This window comes from Cajanus cajan, chromosome 10, assembly GCF_000230855.2.
Source record: "Cajanus cajan strain Asha chromosome 10, NIPB_CcT2T_4, whole genome shotgun sequence".
Classification (NCBI taxonomy): Eukaryota; Viridiplantae; Streptophyta; class Magnoliopsida; order Fabales; family Fabaceae; genus Cajanus; species Cajanus cajan.
This window is the reverse complement of record NC_138526.1, coordinates 1,104,574-1,128,348: the sequence shown is the minus strand read 5'-3', so window position 1 is coordinate 1,128,348 and position 23,775 is coordinate 1,104,574. Positions and strand designations below refer to the sequence as shown.

Here is a 23,775-nt window from a genome sequence, read left to right as displayed (position 1 = left end):
TACAAATATTCTTGCCGCAAGTTTTTTACTTCCATTGCCTTAATCTTAGGTGATGGATTATACAATTTTTCCGATTTTTTTTTACTGTCATACTTATAAAATAACCAAAAATATAAGTAATAGCCTCTAACAATATGTTTTCTACACATTTTTTTTTATATTATATATATATACTAGCGGTGGACACTAGTATTAAATTTGATCGGTGATCCCTTGCAATTACAAACATTACTCCTTGAACAATAAAATATGATCGGTCTACAAATGTATAGGGAGATTTTAATCTACTCTTTCGGTGGGAACAATAAAATTGACTAGGGCTGTGGCGCACGCGAAGAAAGAAAGAAAGAAAAAGGGAATAGAACAGAACGAGGGTTGGTAGCAGTGGCATGAAACGTTCCTCAACTGCATTCAATTCTCAATTCCTTCCATAAACGGATCGCAGATTCATCTGCAGCAAATCCAAATCGCAGAATTCATACCTTAGCAATTGCATGATCACTCAATACAAGTTCATCAAAACCACTAATAACCAACTACTTCACCAAAACCCTCGAATCCTATTCTATCCAACCTCGCTTTCTTCCATGGCTTAGAGATTGCAGATTTCGAGCAACATCAATCTAATTAGGTTAGGGGACATTTCGATAAGCCACTATGCAGGCTCGGCAACGCAGTCCGAGAGGGTTTTACGCCTCGGACTACCGCCACCGTGAGGCGGGGCTCGGGAGAGGCCGGCGAGGCGATGTTTTCGTCGAGGCGGGGCGGCTCGCGGCGGAGTATTTGGTTTCCCAGGGGCTGCTGCCGCCCAACGCGCTGCCGCCCAAGTGGCAGAACCACAAGACGCCGGCGGAGCGGCCGTCGGCGTTGGCGCGGCTCGGGAGCATGGACGGGAGGAGGAAGCTGGGGTTTGAGGAGTTCGGGCAGAAGGGGAGGAGGAGGGGCAGTTTCAGTAGGAGCAATGGGTTGGATTGGGGGAGGGAGTATAGAAGAAATGGGTCTTGGTCTGATCGGTTTCGCGGTGCTTCGGATGTTAAGGATGGTGAGGATGATGATTATGATGGTGGTGGATTTAGTGTTAGACACCAAGATGAGGAGGATCAGTACCAGTACCAGCACCACCAGCCCCAGCCCCAGCCCCAGCCCCAGCAACAACAAGTTAGTCGTGTTGATGATTCTTCGATGAAATCGAATTCGAGTGAATTTGTGCCCAGAAGTGAGGATGGAGGTGATTTGAGTGACAAGGATAAGGATAGGGATAGGGCGAATGCTGAAATGTTGGAGGTGAAGCAGAGTGATGGAGGGAAAGATGTGGTTGATGTGGATATGGAAGGTGGTGCTGGTAATGATTTGGAGAGTGCGAGTGTTGGGGTTAAGGAGATGAAGGATGGTGATGGTGATAACGATAATGAGAAATTGAGGAATTTGTCTACCCAGTTGAGTGATCAGGAGAATAGTAGCTCTGGTGGGGTTGTTGCTGATTTAGTTTCGCTGTGCAAGTCTGTTAAGGTGCCCACAAAGACGCGCTCTTCAGTTACGCGCAAGAATTTGAAGGCTGGTAATAATAGAGATGGGACTGGGAGTGCACAAGATGTTGGGGGTCTTCAAGGAGCTGAGGAAGTGTTGGCTGAAAATGAGTCTGTTAAAGGCTCCTCCCCGGGTGATTTACTTGGTGAGAAAAGTTATGATATTGTGCATGTTGATGTGGATGTTGCTGAGGTAGAACCTGTTCATGCTGCTGAGGACGTGAAAGAATTAGATGCTGAGTGTAAAGCTGAGGAAGTTCAATCTGGTCAGGATAGAGGTTTTATGCAGGATAACAACCTAGAGTCTAGTGCTAATGCTACACTACCGGAGTATGGAAGTTGCAGTTCCTTAGCTGAGGAACGTGGTGAAAAGCGTGTTGCGGAAGCTGATGACGATGTGAGGGAGGACAACAAGAGACTCAGAGAATGGTTACCTTCCCTTGTCCCTAAGACTGAGGGGTACTTTCTGCATAGTGACCCTATTGAAGTGAAAGAGAGCCCGGGAGAAGATGAAATTTCACATATTGACAAAGTGACCATGACTTCTGATCGAGGGAGTCTGATAAGTAGTGGTTCTCAGTTCACAGAAGGTGGAGATAGACCTTTTCTTCAATGTTCAGAGGAGAAGCCACTGATGCCGAATTCATTTAGAACTTGTGATCTGAATCTCATTGAAGCATCTGAAATGCATGAAAATCATGTTGATCATCCGGTTCTTATTTACCCCCCTGCAGTTTCTGAAACCAAGAAAGCTGTGCCAATAGGCATAGATCTGAGCATGAGTCATGCTAGTGTATCAGGCAAATTCAATACTCATGCAACAAATGGCAAAGAGATTGAAGTAATTGATTTAGAAAATGATTCCATTCAAGAAGAGAAGTCAATTGACAACATGGATAGGAAGTATGTTTTTTCTTCTTCCTCCCCTGCGGTTGTTTTATGTTAGCCTTGTTAAGTCTTCTTTTATACAATCCCTCAAAGTTAGTGTTTGTTAGGACTAATTGGTCTATTTTTTCATCCCTTCTTTCAGTTACTTGGTGAAAATATCAGTTGGAGCATATAGTTTTTGATATCCCTCATTTATCTTGCTAGTCTCTTCTTAATATAGTGTTTGAAATCACAGGACAGAGACAATGTTTACTGGTCTTGAAGGTTTTTCCAACCATGCTCAAAATGCTGCTGACATACATGATGCTCAAGATGGATACGGGCTTATGATATCAGAATTGCTTGGGCCAGATTTCACTAACTGTTCTTCAGTACCTGGTGACATGAGCACTGTGCACAGTGAAATGGGCCTTCATAGTGGAGCGGTACCAATGCTACCTCCAAATTGATTTAGATTTTGACACATCCTTTTAATATAACCTTTGATGATTTGATGGTTGCTGCATGCCTTTATAATCTACAATGAAATGATTCTTTATTCTGATAAGATATTTATTAATAATCATAATTGATGATTTTCACATAATTTTATTTTTTCTTATTTTCAGGGGACACTTGCTGAGGATGATTCCATATACATGTCGCTTGGAGAATTAAGTATGCCAGATTTTTATTAATGGTTTGTTTTCTTATTTGTTAATATACCCGTGATTTGTGTAAGTTGATATTAGTGCTGCAGTTATGCGTGATTGGAGCACTAATACTTTAGTTGACTTTTGAGCTGGTTGATATACTAACTATCTATTTATTTGTTCTATATAATATATCCGTAGCTGTTCTCCTGAACTATAGAATGTACATTGCCTTTTCCTGATTATAACACCAAGACACATATAATGCTAGACACTCTGTACATGGGCTCTCTCTAAGATCCTTCTATCTTTCTACATTTTATTAGGAGATGTGAGTGGGGTGATAAACCCTAACTTTTTTCTTCTTCTGGACTCCTTCGAGTGATCAGTTTGGATTTTTTTTTTCCAATCACACATGTTTGGTTGTTCTCTACAGCTCACACATTTTTTGTCCTTTTATCCTTTGAAGTTTGATTGATTTCACCATTCAGACTGTCTCTCCTTGATCAACCAGCCTACCCTACCTTTTCATGCATTCCTACTGCATGTCATCTCTTGTCTCTCGACATTGGTGTGTGACACAATCTTCTGTCACAATATGTTCAGAGCTGGTCAACATCTTTCTTGGTCCAGTCAATACAGCTAATACGTGACTGTGGCTCTGACGCTCTCAGATTAACCATTTGCTTTTTATGGATGATTTGGTTCTATCTGCTTCCACCTACACTTGTTGCTGCGTGGCTTACTGGCTTAGACTATTTTTCCTTCAAATTTTGCTTCATCCTTCATTTTGACTATGTTTGAAGCTCCATAACATAATAAAACGACAATTTATGCTGCTTCCTTTTCTAGTAGGACAATATGACTTTTTCCCCCATCTAGGAGAAGCAACTGCAGAGGGTAAATCTATCCTTGATTCTTCTGTTGATTAAACTTTATACTAGTCATCACTTGTTTTAAGAAGGGGGAGGGGCATCTTATCACTCACAAATGTGTATGGTAGCAAATTAATTTATCTTTTATAAGGAAATCAGACATAAAACTTTGCACGGATTGCTAACTAAGTCATGCCTGTGGAGAGCTTGACTACCCAACTTAGAGTTAGGTCATGGATGTAAGAGTTGAGAAGAAAGTAAAGAGGAAAAGCCAAGATAGGATTTCAAGGATCAAGTGATGACAATTGAAGGGCAAAAAATTATAGCAACTTTCAAGGAAGAGTTCTGGAGGAAGGATGTTGGGTTTCCCTAGGAACTGCAAATATGTGGGACAAATGGCCGAAGGATTAGAAAAGTAGCAAATGAGATTGCTGATGAATCAAGAGGTCGAGTACCTAAAGTTAAATAATCTTGTTGAAAAAATGCAAGTGTACAAGATAAAGTTACTGTTAAAAGAGAATGTTATAAAGCGAGTGTGAGGAAAGTTGGGAAAAATATGTAGTTGCTAAGCAATATGCCATGAAGGTGGTGAATGAGGTGAGTGCTACAACTTTGTTTGGTTATACCAATCCTTAAGCACTAAAGATGGAGAACGAACTATTTACAGACTTGCTAAAAGTAGGGAAAAAAGTTCAAGATACTTTGATAAAGTCAAATGCTTTAAGTATGAAGATAAAGTCTTGGTTTAAAATTAATTTATTATTGGACAAGAAAGTTACTTTAACAAGCTATTTAATGAAGACACATTTTTTTGCATTCAAACAGGCCAAACAAAAGACATGAGGACCAAAATTCTACCTTTTGTCTTAGAATTTGGGAGCTGGAGGTTAAAAGAAGAATCGAAGAGGATGGCAAAATCAAAGCAGATGGAGCAGATAATATATTCATTGAGGGATAGAAGTGTTTAGGTGAGATAGGTATTATTTGGCTTATAATTTGTTTAGTAAGATTACGAGGTATAAGAAAATGCTAGACAAATGGAGTAGCACTTGAATTCCTATTTACAAGAATAAGGGAGATATACAATGCAAATTATTAGGGGACAAGGCCCACCAACCATACTATTGAAGTTATAGGAAAAAGCAATTGAGCAAAGATTAAGATGAGACTTACATTACTAAATCAATTTGATTTTATTCCAAGGAGATGAATCATGGAGAGATATACTTGTTATGACATTTGGTGGAGCAATATTGGAGAAATAAAAATTTACAGATGGTCCTCATAGATTTGGAGAAAAAAAACGTATATCCTAATGTCAAGAAAGGTATTGTGGAGAGAATAAAGGAGTTTGTATTATATTGTATATTTTCTAGCAATGAAGGATATGTAAGAGGTTGTGACAATTTGGGTGAAAACACAAGATGAGGTAATGGTCTTGGATGTGCTAACTGCTAACTAGGAAAATCCAAGGCCAGCAGTAGTGTTAAGTTAGACTATCTATTATCTATTGTTCAAGTTTTATAAAGTTGCTTTTTTGGCTGTAGCTAGTTGCACTGATTCTATCACTGTCTTATCTTCCTTTTGACTTCACTTTTGTATTGTATACTTATCTCTCAATTATATATACAAGTAATACCTTAGTGGGCTTCTAACTCATTGTTTTTCCCAAAAACTGAAATATTCAACTTGGTATTAGAGTGGGTGTAATCCTGCTCTGCTATTCTGTCCAGCCCACCACTGTTCGCTCTTGTCCGGCAAACCTAGTGTTTGGTGCACCTTGTTGAGTGCAACCCGTCCCTAGTGGGTTTGAAGTCAACAAAGTTCTCATGTGCCTACACATGCCACCCCTTCTAGGAGCTCTGTAGGCATGTGCAGTCCACTTGCTGCCCTCTAGTTGCCAGAATCCAGTTGCATCACCATTGTTCTCCTTGTTGGTTGTGAGACTGTTTCCTTACCTTTTTTTCTTGATTTAAGTTGTGTGCAGTGTTTTGGCAATTAGTTGAACCAAATATTTTGCAAATGACATTTAGTGTCATTTGTAGTCTCGCAACCTAGAGAAGAGTACTTGCTGCTTTTTTTTGGAAAAGCATATTGTGAGATTGCAAGTATGTTGAATGTCATTTGCGTACATGACTTTCCAAAAAAGGAAGACATTGAAGAACCAACTCTACAAAACTTGCTACTCATTTTGGAAAAGCATCTATGTGAATGACATTCAACTTATTTATGATGCTGCCTGAAAAATAGCTTATGTCAAACACTAGCCATGATATGGTTTCTCATATCGCTAAAGCACAAGTTGTAGTGGAAGAGCTGAGGATGTTTCTAGACGATGATTCATCTGAGGGAATAAGGAAGAATCTTCCTAGGCTATATATGGTTGCTAATTTTATGAACTTATCACTCAGATTTTAATCATGTTTGTGACCAAATTCTGACTGGTGATGAAATTGTTTCAATGGACAACCTTATTACTAGACTTTTTGAGTTCCTACCGAAGTGAAGGTAGAAAACTTAACTGGAGTTTTCCATAATGGTTTCTACTTGAGGAAGATGTGTTTGTGGAAACTGTGTAGGAAGAGGAGGTAGAGGAAGTTGTCCTCAATGTTCTTATTGTAAGAGGATGGGCCATACTCATGAGATTTGTTACACTCTTTATGGCTTTCTAGAGAAGAAAACAAGTCTGCCTAATCCTGGAAAATCTGAATGAAGGATGCCAAAGATGATTACCTGGAGTATCTACAACCGAAAGCTACATGTCAATCTCGGTCATCCTTTGCATAGTGTTTCAATAGCTTGTGTTTCCCAATCAATGGCTAATCAAAGCAAATGGGTTATTGACTCGATTGCTTTTGACCATATAACTGGTAATAATTTTCTATTTTCCACCATGTCTCCTCTTAAATTTCCTCACCTTATTACCCTTGCAAATGGGTCTAGAGTTACTCCCAAAGGATGGTCAAGTCTCTATTTCTCCCTTGTTGAATTTCAATTATGTTCTATTTATACATGGCTGTCCTTTTAATTTAGTCTCTAAGTCAATTAACCAAGTATTTTAATTGCTCAGTAATAGTTATTGCACGTTCTTTTGTGGTTTAGGAACATGGTACAAGATGAATGATTGGCGGAGGACATGAGTCTTAGGCTCTTTAGTAATTTGAAACACAACCATCTATGTCTTGTATTGTTGTTTTGTATCCAAAGCTCTTTCATTATTGTTTGGGCCACCCAAATTTGTCTAAGTTAAAACTTTTGGTCCTAAGTCTTAAGAAGTTGGAGGTGTTAGGTTGTGAATCATGTTAAGTAGGCAAACATGTTATGTCTTCCTTTCCAAAGCAAACTGAAAGAAGATGTAACTTGGTTTTTACTATCATTCATTCATATGTTTGGATTTCAAACCATGTAACATCTTTTGGTTTCAGTCACGTTACATTAATTGATGAATATTCTTGATGTACTTGGGTATACTTATGAAAGATAAATTTGAACTTTTGCTTATTTTCATGTCTTTCTTCAATGAGATCAAGAATTAGTTTGGGAAAACTATTAAAATTTTGAGAAGTGATAATGCCAAAGAGTGCTTCTCATCTGAAATTTCTTTGTTCTTATCTTCATAAGGAGTTTTACACCAATATACATGTTCTCACACATTGCAACAAAATGGCATCTTCGAAAGAAAAAATTGACATTTAGTGGAAACTACACACACCCTAATGATCAATGCAAATATTCTTATACACCATCGGGGTGATGCAATCTGCATGCCTCTATCTTTCTTGAAAATAAGATTCCTCATTCGATTATTTTCCCAAATGAACCCCCGTTACATGTCTCACCTAGGGTCTTTGGGTGTACATGTTTTGTTCATGATATTTCTCCAGGTCTGGATAAGCTTTCTGTCAGAGCTATAAATATGTTTTCCTGGGATATTCTCACAGTCAAAAAGGATATAAATATTACACTTCAAAGACCTAAATGTATTACATGTCTGCTAATGTTACATTCATCAAAGAGACTCCTTTTTTCTCATCCTCCACATAAGATTCTCCCACAATACAACAGGTTTTACCTATTCGATCTCTTTATCCTATGCTCTCTTCAAGTTCCTACCCGTTTTGGTACTTCCAACCATGAGGAAAATCAGCCTCCTTACCAATTGTCCAACAAAAGTTCCTCCACCTCTTCTAATTACATATCAACATCGGATACACATAACCAATCCAACCTTATTTGAAGAGTGTTGGTTCATGTCCTTCACCGTCGGGCATCCCTACTACGATTCCTCTTCTTGACATCCTAAGGTTGGCCCATTGCTTTTAGAAAAGGTATTAAATCTACTTGGAACCCTCATCCTATTTATAATTTCATGAGTTTTTGTCATTTGTCTTATTCATATTTCACCTTTGTTACCTTTACATCTCCACTTACTATTCCCAAAGATGTTCATGAAGCACTTGATCATCCTGGATGGAGCAAACCATGCAGGCTCTTGAACACAGTAGCACATGGGAGCTTGTTCCTCTTCCTCTTGGAAAGATATCAATTGGATGTAGATGGGTCTATGATATTTAGGTCGATCCTAATGATGAGATTGATTGCCTCAAAACCATACTGGTGGCTAAGGGATACACTCAAATATGTGGTCTTGATTATGGTGATACTTTCTCGCTTGTGGCCTAGATCACTACAATTTGCCTTTTCCATTCAATGGTTGTTATTCACCATTGGCCTATCCACTAACTAGACATTAAAAATGTTTTTTTTCATGGTGAGCTGAAAGAGGATATCTACATGGAGCAAACTTTCGATTTGTTACTGAGGTGGGAGTTTTGTCTAGTTTATAAATTGCAACGATCTCTTATGGTCTCAAACAATCTCCTCGAGTTTGGTTTGGGAAATTTGGCCATGTGATGCAGGACTTTGGTTTGAAACAAAGTGAAGAACATTATTCATTTTTTTATTGTTATCCTTCTTACGGAAGATGTGTTTATTTAGTTGTCTATGTTGATGACTTTGTGATTAATGGAATGATGTTGCTATAATTTCCTAGCTAAAAACACACTTATTTAGTTACTTTCAGATCAAAGACCTTGGTTAACTGAAATACTTCCTTGGTATTGAAGTGGCTCAATCAAAGGAAGGCATTGTGATCTCACAAAGGAAGTATTCTTTTGATATTTTGAAAGAAACATGGACTGATTGTAGGCCCATTGACAGACATATGCATCCTAATCAAAATTTAATGGCTGCTCGAAGTGAACCATTCACAGATCTTGAGAGATATAGAAAACTGGTGGGGAAGCTTATTTTTCTTACAATCACAAGACCTGATCTTTCTTTTGTTGTGGGGATTGTCAGTCAATTTATGCAAGCCCCTCATATTGATAACTAGAATGCTGTTTTATGCATTCTTAGATATATCAAATAGGTTCCTGGGCAAGGAAACAACGTTTCTAGATAGTGTGATGCTGATTGGGCATGTTGTCCTATAATTAGATGCTCTACTACAAGATATTGCACATCTATTGCTGGGAATCTCTTAGAAGAGCAAGAAACAAAATGTTGTGGCTTGATCCAGTGCAGAAACAGAATATCAAGCTATGGATTTAGTTACTTGTGTGGATTAAACAACTCCTCCAAGAGTTGAGAATCTGTGAAGGTCAATGTTTCGTGAGAGGACTAAACATAGAGATCGTCTGCCATTTTGTTCAAGAGAAGCTGCTGTCAAGAAGATTAGCAATGAATTTATCCACTCCAATGATTAACTTGTAGATCTGTTGACTAAATCTTTGAGAGGACCTAAGATTCAGTTCATAATTCATATATTCCAAGCTTGGTGCATACAATTTATATGCTCCGATTAAGGGGGAGTGTTAAATTAGATTTTCTATTATCTATAGTTCAGGTTTTAAAATCTCTCTTTTTGGCTGTATCTAGCTGCACTGATAGGAGTCGCTGTCTTTTCTTCTTTCTGACTTCACTTCTGTATTATATCCTTACCACTCATTTATATATACAAGTAATACATCAGTGGGCTTCTAACTCATTGTTTTTTTTCTAAAAAGTCAACTACTCAATTAATAGAATAAACTCCATGTAGTAGAGATGAGAATGTTGCATTGGATGAGTGAACATATCAAACAAGATAAGATTAGGAATGAATGCATTAGAGAGAAGTTTGGGGTAGTACCTATGGTAGAAAAAAATATGATAAAAGCTTGGTTTATGTGGTTTGGACATGTGATGAGAAGACTTGTAGAAATAATAGATTAGATTGAAGGTGACCTAATTGCCAAAGGTAGAGGAAAACCAGAAATAACTATAGATGAAATTATTAGCAAGGGTTTAAAAATCAAAAATAGTTTTTTTTATAGAGCTTATTTACAAAAGAACATTATGGTGTCATTTAATTCATGTTGCCATCCCCATCTAGTGGAAAATGGTTAGGTTGCTGCTTTGATCCCTAGTTCACTTGTGCCAGAACACTTGAGGGAAACTGTACCCATTGTGTACAGGTAATAATGAAGAGACTCACGTTCCCTGAATATTGTTACCAAATGAGCCAAATAACAAATATCACATTTGCAAGATTCTTATGCCACCAAATCAAACAAATAAGGAAGAATAGCTATCAGAAATTTAGAATAGAAATTGCAAGAACGAAGAAAGAATACAGCAAGAACATCAATAGCACAGAGATGATTCAGTTATGATGAGATCTAAAATTTCAGGTTTTGCTTACCATTCATATGGGTTCCCCAATTAAAAGAAAGTCTTAGTCTTCAAAAGCCAAACTAATTTTCTAAATCTATAATCTATCATGCGATAATGATGTAATTATAATCTAAACTTCTTATTGGTCCCAGCTTGGTCCTTAAAAAAATCAACTGAAGTCTACATTACTTCAAGTATTGAGAGACTAGTCAGTCTTTCTATATAACCCTTACTCGTCTTGTTCCATGGTTTCATTAATTAATTATGGTATGTTTCTATTCAATCAATTAAATAAGCTCATACATAGAATGATCAATTCTCAACATATCAATAAAATAGAATAAATTTCTATTAAAAAACAAGGTTAAAATATTTTAAAATAAGTTGAAAATCATAGTTAAAGTGCAAGATCCATCATCAGCTTTGGCCGAGGGACTTAATTACACTTGATAAAAAAAAAAGAAACAGAAGCCAATTGAAAGCAAGTTCCATGGAAATTCATGAAAAAGAAGGATGAATCAATAAACAAAACCCCTTCCTCAAGAATATTGGTCTCGCAAACTTGACACAGGTATCTCATCTGCTGCTAGTTGCTACTGTGCCTGTCCTTTATTTGGTGGCTTGATGAAGGCCAAGAAATATCGCTATGTTAGCCTGCAAAAATGTTGCACAGCCAGGTATATCTGTGACATCAAGTTGTGCACATTCTTGTAAGGGTCTACCTCTTGGAATGGTCATGTGTACTTCTTGCATGGGTGGCAATGCTTTCAAATTTTAAAATTCCAAAATTTTCAGCTAAATTTCCTTGAAAACGGCTTGTTTTTTCTAAGATCTTGCATGTGCTATCTATTCCAGCAACTTTGCAATAAATAAGTGAATTTGCTATGATCTTCCATCTGCCAGCTATTCCATTATTGCTTACATCCTAATCGGCTAATCCTTCTGCCAGACCTCTTGAAGCACATTTGACTCTCTTTCTTCAATTCCCTTATCTTGATCAATCCCACCTACAGTAACTATACTTTTTGTTTTCCTCTGAAAAGTTATTTGCTCCACTCCCTGTCTGCATTGAATGTATTATTTTGATTCACCAATTCTGTCGTCACCCTATTATACTTTTGGCACCTTTTTATCCTGTCTATTTCAAATATTACCGATAAGGCTTTATGCCATTGTGGGTTGAGAAAACAATGGTGGATTGGATGAAATGATTGCTTTGCATTCTAGTGGCATTTGCTGGCTTGTTTTTTTGTCTTTTGCCAAATATACATGTTGGTAAAGTGGCTAGTTGATTAGCTCAAAGTAAGGTTGGTAGTTAATTGGTAGGCATAGATGTATGAGTTGGATTATGGTGACACATTATGACCTATGGGTGAAATTGTTTCAGTTCATGCCTTTCTCTTTATGGATATTATAAGCCATTGTCTACGTGAACAACTTGTTATAGTTATTGTTGGAAATAGGAGGATTTAATTTTTATTACCCTTCAAGTAGTGTAGTTAATGTTTAGCTCAGTTCAATGCATCTTGGGGAGTAGTGATATTTTAATTGTTCTCTTGAAAATAGCTGTGGTCATTTATTGTCTTTGTAACCAATGTTATTCTAAATAAATCAATTTGCTGAGTGGAAAAATCGCTCAAGCACATTAAAAATTGCCCTTCTGATTGTTCACATGGTATCAGAGCTTATCCTAGATCCATTAATGGACCTCCCACTATATTATCCACATTCACGCACTAAGCCCAAGTGTGCGGAGTGTGAGGGATAAGTTAACAACATGTGAGATGGAGTTGGGAAAATTTAAGTACTCTCTTGGGATAGAAATAGAATTTGCTTATTCTTGGCAAGGTATCTTTATCTCCCAAAGAAAGTATGTACTTTACCTTCTCGAAGAGATTAACAAATTGAGGTGTAAAACATTTGGGTTCCCATTGAGAAGATCAGAAGTGATGAAGAAAGCCCAACTATAAAGAAGTCCCCACCCAATACTACAGATTGGTGGCAAAGCTTATCTATTTATCCTACACTATTGTAGACATTGCTTATGCTTTAAGTGTATTCAGTCAATTCATGCATGATCCTCAAGAGAGACACCTATAGGCAGTGGACAAAATCCTTCAATATTTGAAGGCAAGTCTAGGAAGAGGATTCTTATTCAAAAGAAAAGGCACCCTATCCATAAAAGTGTATACAAATGCAGACTGTTCCTAATCTGTTGCTGGTAGAAGATCCACCTCAGGTTACTGCATGTTTTGGGAGGAAATTTGTTGACTTGGAGGAGTAAAAAGCAAAATGTAGTTGCCTGACCTTGTGCACAAGTGGGGTTTCGAACTATGGCATATGGCATCTCTGAGGTATTACTATGAAAATCATATTTGATGACCTAAATATAACGAAAGTATGAGGACCCTATTAAGCTGTTTTGTGATAATAATTCTTCTATTAGTATTGCACACAATCCTGTATACCATGATAGAGCCAAACATAGAAATTGACAGAATTTCATCAAAGAGAAGCTGTACAACGATCTTATAGCAATATCCAAACCCCAATTGGCAGATGTATTTATTAAGGGATGCCTTATAGAGAGAATTCAAGAACTTATGTGTAAGTTGAGAATGATTGATATCCATTCTCCAACTTTAGGGGGAGTGTTAGCAATATGATTGATATTCATATAGGGAAGGATGTATGATTAATGAAGCTTGTATAACTTCAACAGTTATTTTGTGAAGGATGTTTAGACATTACACTTAGTTTAACAGTTGGATCATACAATTTGTGAGGGAGGTGGGGTATATGCGAATGAGTAGTTAATAATGTAGCTTTGTAGAACATGTGCCTGGACCTTGGATTGTTACTTACAGCATGATCAGAATCCAAAATTGAAACATGATTGATTATTGCGACCTTTATGTGATGTAATTATTACCATGTAGAATTTATAGAACAACGATATAAAATATCTTTGTGCAGATTCATGTAATGGGTTTCACATTTCCTATGTAACTAAACTGACTGCTCTTTGTATAGGCTTTTTGCGGCCATGGGAGCAACCTCCATCACAGGATTATCAGAAACACTTTTGATCTATGGTCACTCGGTCCTCTCAGGAGTCATTATATAGTGGTATGTATCGTACTAGTCAACATGGTTCTGTGTTAGTACTAGCTTTATACTAAGATGAAATGCTGCTTTTTTTTTTCATTTTTATAAATTGTCTCCTGTTTAGAATATGTATTATGTAAGATGAAGTTTATCTTGTCTAATGTTCTTCTATTTCTTTTTAGTGCCTCTGCATCACTACTAGGATAATTAGAGGAGAATTGTGTCGAAATGATGCAGAATTGTAAAATGTCCCATTGTAACAAATTTGCGTATGTATTTGGCCATCGTTGAACAGAATGGCTTTGGATTGACATTCTATTTGGCCATCGTTGAACAGAATGGCTTTGGATTGACATTATAGTTTAGTTCTTTTATAAATTAACTCAAAAGGGAAATGGATCTAGTTTGATCCCTAAATTTACGCACTTAAAACTTTTTGTAAGCTCTCATATGATTTATCAATAAGTTGAGCTGTACATATTGATTTTACTTATAAGAAAAAATTAATTCATTTTATTTTTTTTAGGTTTCTCGTAAAAAATTATTGAAAAATGTGTTCTGTTACATAATTATCAAATCCAATTCTATATGGTCACTACAAATTTCTTGTCATTAAAAAATATTTATTCATAACATGCAACTGATAATGTTTGTAGATTCACAATTTTTTTGAGTGTATTTTTAGATTCAACTTTGCTTTAAGAATCAATGTAGAAATAAATTGCGTTTTGAGAATCAATGTTGAAATAAATTGTTTAACTTTCGATGGTTTTGATTTGTTTTACCCTTTCTCTTGAATGAAATAGGAAGAAAATAAAGAAATATGATAGAAATACCAAAATTTACTGTTCATTTGAGACAAGAAATATAGGAAGGAGAAAAGTTTTTTCTCAGAACCACCAGAATAAATTTACCTTCAAATTGACATGAATATGAGAAAATGAATACCTCTTTTGTACTTTATTTTAGTTTCTCAAAAATTAAATAATTTTTCATAACAAAAAAAAAACTTAAAAATAGTAAAAAAATTATGAAAAGAAAAAATAATGGTGTAAAAAGATTACTTTTTAATATCAGAATAATTTTCATATAATTTTTATTTTCCTTTGTAATTCAAAATTACTTTTCATATAATTATTTTATAATTATCTAGGTGAAGATAAACTTTTTTTAATACTTTTGTAACTTTTTATCCATTAAATAATATATTTTCTATTTATTTTTTTAATTCTTATTCAAATAAATTGATAAGATTTTTTTTTTTAATTATAAGTCGATTATAGATCATTCAAAGTCTTTGTTCTAATTTGTTTTCAGAGGTTTTTAGTTAATCCATATTAATATCTTTGAATTAAGAAATCATACATCATTATTACATTAATACAATGGAAGAGTTTTTTTATTTTTTATTTTTTTATTTTTTTATTTTTTTTTATTTTGTGATTCGATGAAAAGAAATATAATACCAATAGGTATAATTGTAGTTTGATAGAGGGTTTGCCTGACATCAGTCTTCTTAGAATAGAAATATGGTTTGGTATAATAGTTCAACTTAAAAAACTCTCCCTAATTAAATAAAACACATCAACAAAACTCTCTCTAATTAAATAAAACACATCAACAGATATTTAATGTTAAATGTATTACGTGGTAATATTGCAAAATGTTATTATTTTGATTCCATATCTTAACTCGTGTTTGGTAGAGTGAAATACAGGCTTGAGATATTCATAAATTCAATAAAATTCTAAAATTAAAAAAAAACCTAAAATAAAATGTCTTTTTATATAATCAGCCGATAAAATGTAGGTTGAGATATTCATAAGTTCAATACAATCCTAAAATTAAAAAATAAAAATAAAAACCTTAAAATAAAATATCTTTTATATAATCAATCGCGACCTATTTCTAACAAATAAAATATAATGAGCAAATGTAATCAGTTTACTTATAATATATTTAAATTGAGTTATAGATCTTAAAAAATAATAATGAATTGTGAAGCAGGGGATGTCACCTCATTTATTTTTTCTTTCATGCATAATGCAAGTTTTTTTTTTTTTTTTTTTTACTGCGTTAAATACAATCTAAGCTGTCTCTTTAAAGGATTCACTTAGCCATTACATGTGTAAGTTTATGTATTTTCATCTTGTGTGTGTTACATGTCCATTCAATACCAAAACACAATCTACTCTTCATTATTTTTTTATTTTATATAATGTTCATATTTTAATAAAATAATTAATTATATAATTTTTATGACAAAATAATGCTATCAAGATCTTCCTGTTACAGTGGAATTCTCCGACACCCTAAACAAGTAGTTCAAGTATAATTTTAGGACTTTACAACTCAAGTCGGTAACAGTAACAATTTTATCATATTCTTATAATATAAAAATACTGATTTGGATTGTAGCATTCTGGCCGTGCAGAATTTCACGACAATTTCTTAAAAAATACTCAATATAATAATTATTAATTACAATATGTTTTTCATATTAAAAATAGTTTAAATAAAGCCTTAATAATAAAAATTGGCTATATATTATTTATAAAAAAGTATTAAAGATGATTTTCTTTTTCATGTAATAAATTTGAAGTAAAATTACTAAAATTTATAATGAATATGTATATTTGTGTTCATGTACGTGAGTCGATATTTACGTTTCTTGTAATTTAGAGTCTCACATCTACCTTTTGATTAAACTTTTAATTATTTGTTCATCTCACCACTTAATTATTAAAAAATAATTATTACACAAATTATATATTATTATGTATGTATTTAAAATTTAAAGCAAGTTTCTTGATGCTTTTGTTATCTACACGACCCTGGAGCAAAGCAACATGTTTCAGTGGTTTGGTTTTCGGACCATTCCGAATCACTTTTAATAATGATATTTAGAAACAAAATTTTATAAAACAGTTAGACTATAATTTAGTTCTTTGATTGTCATTGTAAGAAAAAGGAAGAAATAAAAATCAACTCAACTTGCTTCTTTTTGTGAAAATTCATACAGTTTTGTATTTTCTATTTCTTTTTATTTTGATTCATAATTATTTTTTGTCATTTAAATATTGTAGTATTTTTAGAGCTTAAATATTGAAGTTAATCATCCTTATTTGTTTCTCATAAATTGTCTTGTTTACTTATAGATCAATCAGTATTGGATTCCAATAATTTAGTTCTTATGATTTGTTGCATCACAATAATTTATCAAGTTAGTTTCTTTGATTGTTTCATTAGTTTTTCTTTTTATTACCAATGTGATGCTTGAAATCTCCTATCAGTTGAATCTAATAGTTTATTGTATTTTAAGGTATTAAAGGTATTTATGTAAATTACTCATGTTGTGTTGTAGATTTCTCCACCTGAAGTTGGTATCGTAGAAAACTTCAGCTGAATTGCATTAATGGAATTCCAATGGATTAATTTAAGGAAAAAATCTAAATACAATTTCTTAAATTCAATTAGTGATATTTTTCAATCATCTTAATTCATTAAGATGTATTTACATAATTAAGATGTATTTACATTTAATATAGATCTTAATATTATACGCATGATAAAAATTCCAATTCTGATTAAAAATTGTTAGTCAAGTAGTCTCGTATAACTTAAGAGGGGGGGGGGGGGGTGAATTAAGTTATCTAATTTTTCTTCTCTTTTTAAGTTTTTCTAACTTCTTTCTTATAAATTCAATATCATAAACAAATTGAACGTAATGATGCAAAAACTTCACAATCAAAATTAAAAGTATAGGGAAAGAGAATTGCAAACTTGATTTTATACTGGTTCGGCCAACCTTGCCTACATCCAGTCCTCAAGTCTCCCACTTGAGATTTTTCACTATGCTTGTAACCTTTACAAGACTCAAATTCTCCAACACTTAGGAATTCCCTTTCCTTGTATTGAGAATCACAGACCACCAAGGAGAACGACACTTTCTCCTTTACAGATCAATAGATGAAATGAATGAAGTAAAACAACTCTCTTTAGAAGAGTGGATTTTACACTTTGTTGATCTAGTAGAACTCTTTTGATAATATTTGCAATTGATTTTGGCCAAGTGATATGTAAAGATAATTTTTCACAATTGAGTTCGTAACCTTTTTCTAAAAAATTATTGGTATTTATAGATGATTGTTTCATAGGTCATGACTTTTCATGAAGAGTTGTGACTTTCTAAAATTTTTCAGAAAATAGGCTCTGGTAATCGATTACAACGGTTTAATTTCAAAATGTTTGAAACGTTGTAAAATTTAAATTTAAATTTCAAAATTTTTATCTTCCGGTAATCAATTACATGGAATTGGTAATCGATTACCAGAGCACGTTTTAATAAGTAAATTTTAAATCATATGAGTTTCATTCTCTGGTAATCAATTACATGTACTGGTAATCGATTACCATACTGTTAAAAACAATAATTACCTTATAAAAACTTAAAATATAGAAAACCTTTATTTTCAAAACCTTATTAATATAAAAGATTATATTTGGGTTTTCTTGAAATTCTTTATTTTAAATGGCCAAGAATCTTATGCAATATTTCTAAAGATTTCTTTTTACATATAAAGCTAGGTTGACAAGACTTATCTAAAATCATTTGAGATTCTTGTTTCTTGATCACCTTGCTTTAACTTGACCTCTTGTTTTCTACAATTTCTTTGGCATCATCAAAATCTTTTACATACGTTCTTCCACATTCTCCCCCTTTTTGATGATGACAACATACTGTAGATGGAAAGAAACATAAAACAGTGTATATCGATCACTCCCCCTTAGTCTCCTCCTTAATAAATCATTGTTTGATGTTAATTTTATATTATAAAATTTTTTTGACTTTAAATAGACAATTGTAGTGATCAGGTTAAATTGTTCAATTCAAATTATCCAATATTTGATCAGGACCCTTTTATTCTTTCCTTTCCTCTCCCCCTTTGGCAACATCAAAAGGAATGAGACAATATAAAAAATATAGAATGAGATAAACAAACACCATTCAGAACCAAAAGTCAAATATGTTCCTATAGCAAAATAGTCAGAGTCAAAGGTGCAAATTTATCCTAGATTAGCAAAATATGTCCTAATCAAAAAGTTCAGAATTTGATTAAAAATAGTCCAAAACATAAGATAAACTAAGAGAACAACTATCAGAATCACAATCAACTAGCTACTCAGGGGGGCGTCTAAGAGATTTTACTTCCTCCTCAAGACAAGTCATGCGAGTGTCAAGAGAATCAAAACGTTCACCAACATAGAACCGGAGATCTCTAATTTCATTGAGAACATCCGAGAGAAGTGCTGATGAAGGATCTTGAGGAGGTGGTGACGGAGTTCTTTCATCAGTGTCAACTGCTCGAAAATCCCGCTTCCTGACCCAAGTGTTTTCCAGTGTTTTCTTGTACCCAAAAGAAGCAATTGCATTTGCCCCAATCTCAAAGACCCTTTTAACTGGAACCCAAGTTTCATCCTCCAGAGGAACATTAAAATGTTTCAAAATAGTAGTTATAAAGTGTGGGTATGGAAGAGAAGCATTAGCTCGCAAGGCCTTATTCATACGACTTCTAATCAGATGAGCCCAGCTAACCTCCCGGCCAGTGATGAGAGCCCATATCAAAATTAAGTCCTCCTCTGATGCCTGTGCAAGGTTAGTCGTGCGGGGAAGTAGTACCCGAACAATTATATAATGCATGATACGAAAATCAAATTTAATTGATCCTGCCAATAATCGTCCAGTCATGTCAGCATTTTCCACACAAATCATACTTCGGGCATTGGGATGGGAATATTATGGTTTCCATGTATCCGGAATCGTTCCCTCAAACAGTGTACCCTGATCTTTTAGTTTTGATAAATCACAGAACAGAGTCTGATTTATCACTATTGGAATTTTTTTAACCTCACTGTGAAGAACCCCATTCCTGATTTCCAAATTACTGTAAAAGACCCTAACTAATTCTGGATAAACAGGGTTCGTCATTGACATAAAATCCAACAATCCAGAATTTTTAAAAATCGTATAACACTCAAATGATTCACCCTCAAAAAAATCAATACTGATATACTTGGGATCAACAATATTTCGCTCAGAAAATAACTGGTAGTACCTATCTCGTTGTTCGTCTGTGGAGAACAGAGCGAGAGAACGTCCAGTATATGGAATTGGATTCGTAGGAGCAGGGGCGTTGTCGGAGGGAGGCTGTTGTTGGCGGCCGGCGGTGGTTGAACGTGAAGAACCCTTATGACGTTTTGATGATTCCGCCATTTGAGTGATTGTTTTGAAAAATACAATCAGTAGAATTGAAGAGAATTGAAAATGATGAAGAATGGAACAAACGGGACTTGATTTCGTTGAGATTTGAGGAAGATATGGAAATTTGTAGAGGGTTAGGGCGCGGAGGCTTTGGGTGTTTTCGTGAGGAAGAAGATGAAACTGTACGAATATAAGTGCAGATGCGTCGTGTAATCGATTACATGCATATGGTAATCGATTACACCTTTTCCAGATTCAGTGCATTTTGCCACTGGTAATCGATTACATTACATGGTAATCGATTACACTTTACCAAAATAAGTGAAATACGCACTGGTAATCGATTACACTACTATGTAATCGATTACATGAGTCAGAACAAGAAAGCACGCACTGGTAATCGATTACATTACCCTGTAATCGATTACAATTGTTAAAAAAATTAATCATTCCCTCTGGTAATCGATTACTTAACCCTGTAATCGATTACAAAAATGAAAAATGTGTCTTTTTGCTATAGAATCAAAAAGTAATGTGAGAAGAGTCTAGAATCCCCAATTCTTGTCTAATTGAAAAGAAGTTTTCTTTTGGTAAGGGCTTTGTGAATACATCAGCTAATTGATTCTTTGTTTCAACAAATTCTAGAACACAATCTCCTTTTTGAACATGATCCCTAAGAAAATGATGTCGTATCTCAATATGCTTTGTTCTAGAATGAAGAACTGGATTTTTAGAGAGATTGATAGCACTAGTATTATCACACTTAATTGGAATATGATCTAATGATAAACCATAATCAGATAGTTGTTGTTTCATCCATAGTATTTGTGCACAACAACTTCCAGCAGCAATATATTCTGCTTCAGCAGTAGATAAAGCAACACTATTTTGCTTTTTACTATGCCATGATACTAAAGCGGATCCAATAAAATGGCATGTTCCACTAGTACTCTTTCTATCAGTTTTACACCCAGCAAAATCAGAATCGGAGTAACCTACTAGATTGAAAGGCATGTTTTTAGGATACCATAGACCTAGATTTTGGGTTCCTAACAGATATCTCATAATTCTTTTAACAGCACTCAAATGAGATTCTTTAGGGTTAGATTGGTATCTAGCACATAAACAAACACTGAACATAATATCAGGTCTACTTGCAGATAAATATAAGAGAGATCCAATCATACCTCTATATTTCTTTACATCTATGGATTTTCCCACTTCATCTTTGTCAAGGTAGCAAGTAGTGCTCATTGGTGTTGCCATTGATTTAGCATTCTCCATTCCGAACCTTTTGAGCAATTCTTTACAGTATTTTCTTTGATTAATAAAAATTCCATTTTTGGTTTGCCTTATTTGTAGTCCAAGGAAAAAATTTAGTTCTTCCATCATGGACATTTCAAATTCACTTTGCATATCATTTGAAAATTCCTTGCACAAGTAGTCATTAGTAGCTCCAAAAATAATATCATCAACATATATTTGCACTAAAAGGATGTCATTAATTTTTCTTTTGATAAAGAGTGTAGTATCAACTTTTCCCCTTGTAAATTCTTTTTCCAAAAGAAATTTACTAAGTCTTTCATACCATGCCCTAGGAGCTTGTTTTAATCCATAAAGAGCCTTTTTCAACTTAAAGACATGGTTTGGAATTTCTGAGTTCTCAAAACCGGGGGGTTGTTCTACATAAACTTCTTCTTGAATAAAACCATTTAGAAAAGAACTTTTAACATCCATTTGGTATAATTTGAAGTCCATTATTGATGCATAGGCAAGTAACATCCTAATGGCTTCTAGTCTTGCTACTGGTGCATATGTTTCTTCATAATCTATACCTTCTTCTTGATTATAACCTTTAGCAACTAATCTAGCTTTATTTCTTATGACTAAACCATGTTCATCAAGTTTGTTTCTAAAAATCCATTTTGTTCCTATAATGGGATGATTAGTGGGTCTATTTACCAAATCTCATACTTGATTTCTCTCAAATTGATTTAATTGTTCTTGCATAGCATTAATCCAATGTTCATCATTTAAAGCTTCATCAATATTTTTAACTTCTATTTCAGAAACAAAAGACATATTGTTGCATGCTTCTTTTAGAGAGTTTCTAGTAATTACCCCTTTTGTTATATCTCCAATGATATTTTCAAGAGGATGATTTCTTGAAATCCTCCACTCTCTTTGAGAATTGATGTTTGTTTGACCTTCTTGGATTGTTGAATCCTCTTTTTCTTTATCTTTGTCATCCTTGTGAGTTTGCTCATTAATATGAGTATCTTCAAAGCTTTCTACAATTTCATCAATAACATTTCTTCTTGGACAAACAAGGTTAGTTTCATCAAATACAACATGTATTGATTCCTTAATAGTCATAGTTCTTTTGTTGTATATTCTAAATGATTTGCTATTTAGAGAGTATCCAAGAAATATCCCCTCATCAGATTTAGCATCAAATTTTCCTAAGTTATCTTTTCCATTATTAAGTACAAAACATTTGCATACAAAAATATGAAGATGTGAAATATTAGGTTTTCTTCCATTGAATAACTCATAAGGATTTTTCTTAAGAATAGGTCTAATCAAGGCTCTATTCATAGTATAGCATGCAGTGTTGACAGTTTCAGCCCAAAAATATTTGGGAAGTTTTGTATCATTAAGCATTGTTCTTGCTAATTCTTCTAATGATGTATTCTTTCTTTCTACTACATTTTGTTGTGGAGTTCTAGGTGCAGAAAAGTTATGTTCAATTCCATTTTCTTCACAAAATAAATCAAAATCTTTATTTTCAAACTCTTTTCCATGATCACTTTTAATGGATACAATCTTAAGGTTTTTCTTATTTTGAATTAGTTTAGCAAATTTTCTAAAGACACCAAATGTATCACTTTTATTGGCAAGAAATAAGGTCCAAGTGTACCTAGAGAAATCATCTACTAAGACAAGACCATAGTAACTTCCACGAAAGCTCATAGTTCTAGAAGGTCCAAATAAGTCCATATGCAAGAGTTCTAAGGGTCTTGTGGTTGTAACAATATTCTTTGGTTTGAAAGATACTTTTACTTGTTTTCCTTTTTGGCAAGCATCACATAATTTATTTTTCTCAAATTTAATTTTTGGTAATCCTATTACTAAATCTTTTGAGATTAATTTATTTAAGTGTTCCATGTTTATGTGAGCAATCCTTTTATGCCATAACCAAGATTCATCATTTTTACTCATGAGACATTGAGAATGTTTAGGATTATTTTCTATTTTTATTTTATATACATTGTTAATTCTAAATCCCACTATCTTAACTTGTTTATCATTTTTTTGTTCAATTAGACATTTTTGTGAATCAAAGGATACTGAAAAACCTTTATCACAAAGTTGGCTAATACTTAATAGACTATGTTTAAGACCTTTTACAAGTAAAACATTTTCTATGTAGGTTGAGAAATTTGTACCTATTTTTCCAATGCCAAGTATTTTTCCTCTGTTGTTGTCTCCATAGGTTACATGTCCAATTCTTTTAGGAGTGAAGTCAATAAATTTTGAAGCATCTCCTGTCATGTGCTTGGAACACCCACTATCAATGTACCAAGTTTGGTTGCTAGAATCCTTCAAGACAAAGAAAGGATTGATTTAGGTATCCAAGTTTTCTTTGGGTCCTTAATGTTAGTATTAACAGAAGAACCTTTTGGAATCCACACCATATTCTTGAGATTGTTAAAATTCTTTCTAATATAGCAATTTGAAGAATTATGACCTTTCTTCCCACAATA

The 23,775-nt window shown here is 34.1% G+C and overlaps 1 protein-coding gene across 6 annotated transcripts; it reads left to right on the top strand.

The window, feature by feature from the left end:
• The first annotated feature begins 221 nt into the window (after positions 1-221).
• On the top strand, positions 222-14,163 carry LOC109805845 (uncharacterized protein At4g26450). Of its 6 annotated transcripts, XR_014430301.1 has the most exons (6): positions 222-2,429; positions 2,650-2,839; positions 3,023-3,071; positions 4,747-4,889; positions 13,672-13,767; positions 13,929-14,163. XR_014430301.1 is itself a non-coding variant. In XM_083065830.1 (5 exons), exons 1-4 carry the CDS (start codon positions 658-660, stop codon positions 4,887-4,889), a joined length of 2,154 nt encoding a protein of 717 aa, XP_082921956.1. In that variant the 5' UTR covers positions 222-657; the 3' UTR covers positions 13,672-14,163. The 6 variants fall into 6 exon arrangements, 4 of the variants coding, with proteins under 4 accessions (XP_082921956.1, XP_020223680.2, XP_020223679.2 ...); XM_083065830.1 differs by having other exon boundaries at positions 13,672-14,163; XR_002240354.3 differs by lacking the exon at positions 4,747-4,889 and having other exon boundaries at positions 223-2,429; positions 3,023-3,093.
• The last annotated feature ends 9,612 nt before the right edge of the window (positions 14,164-23,775 follow it).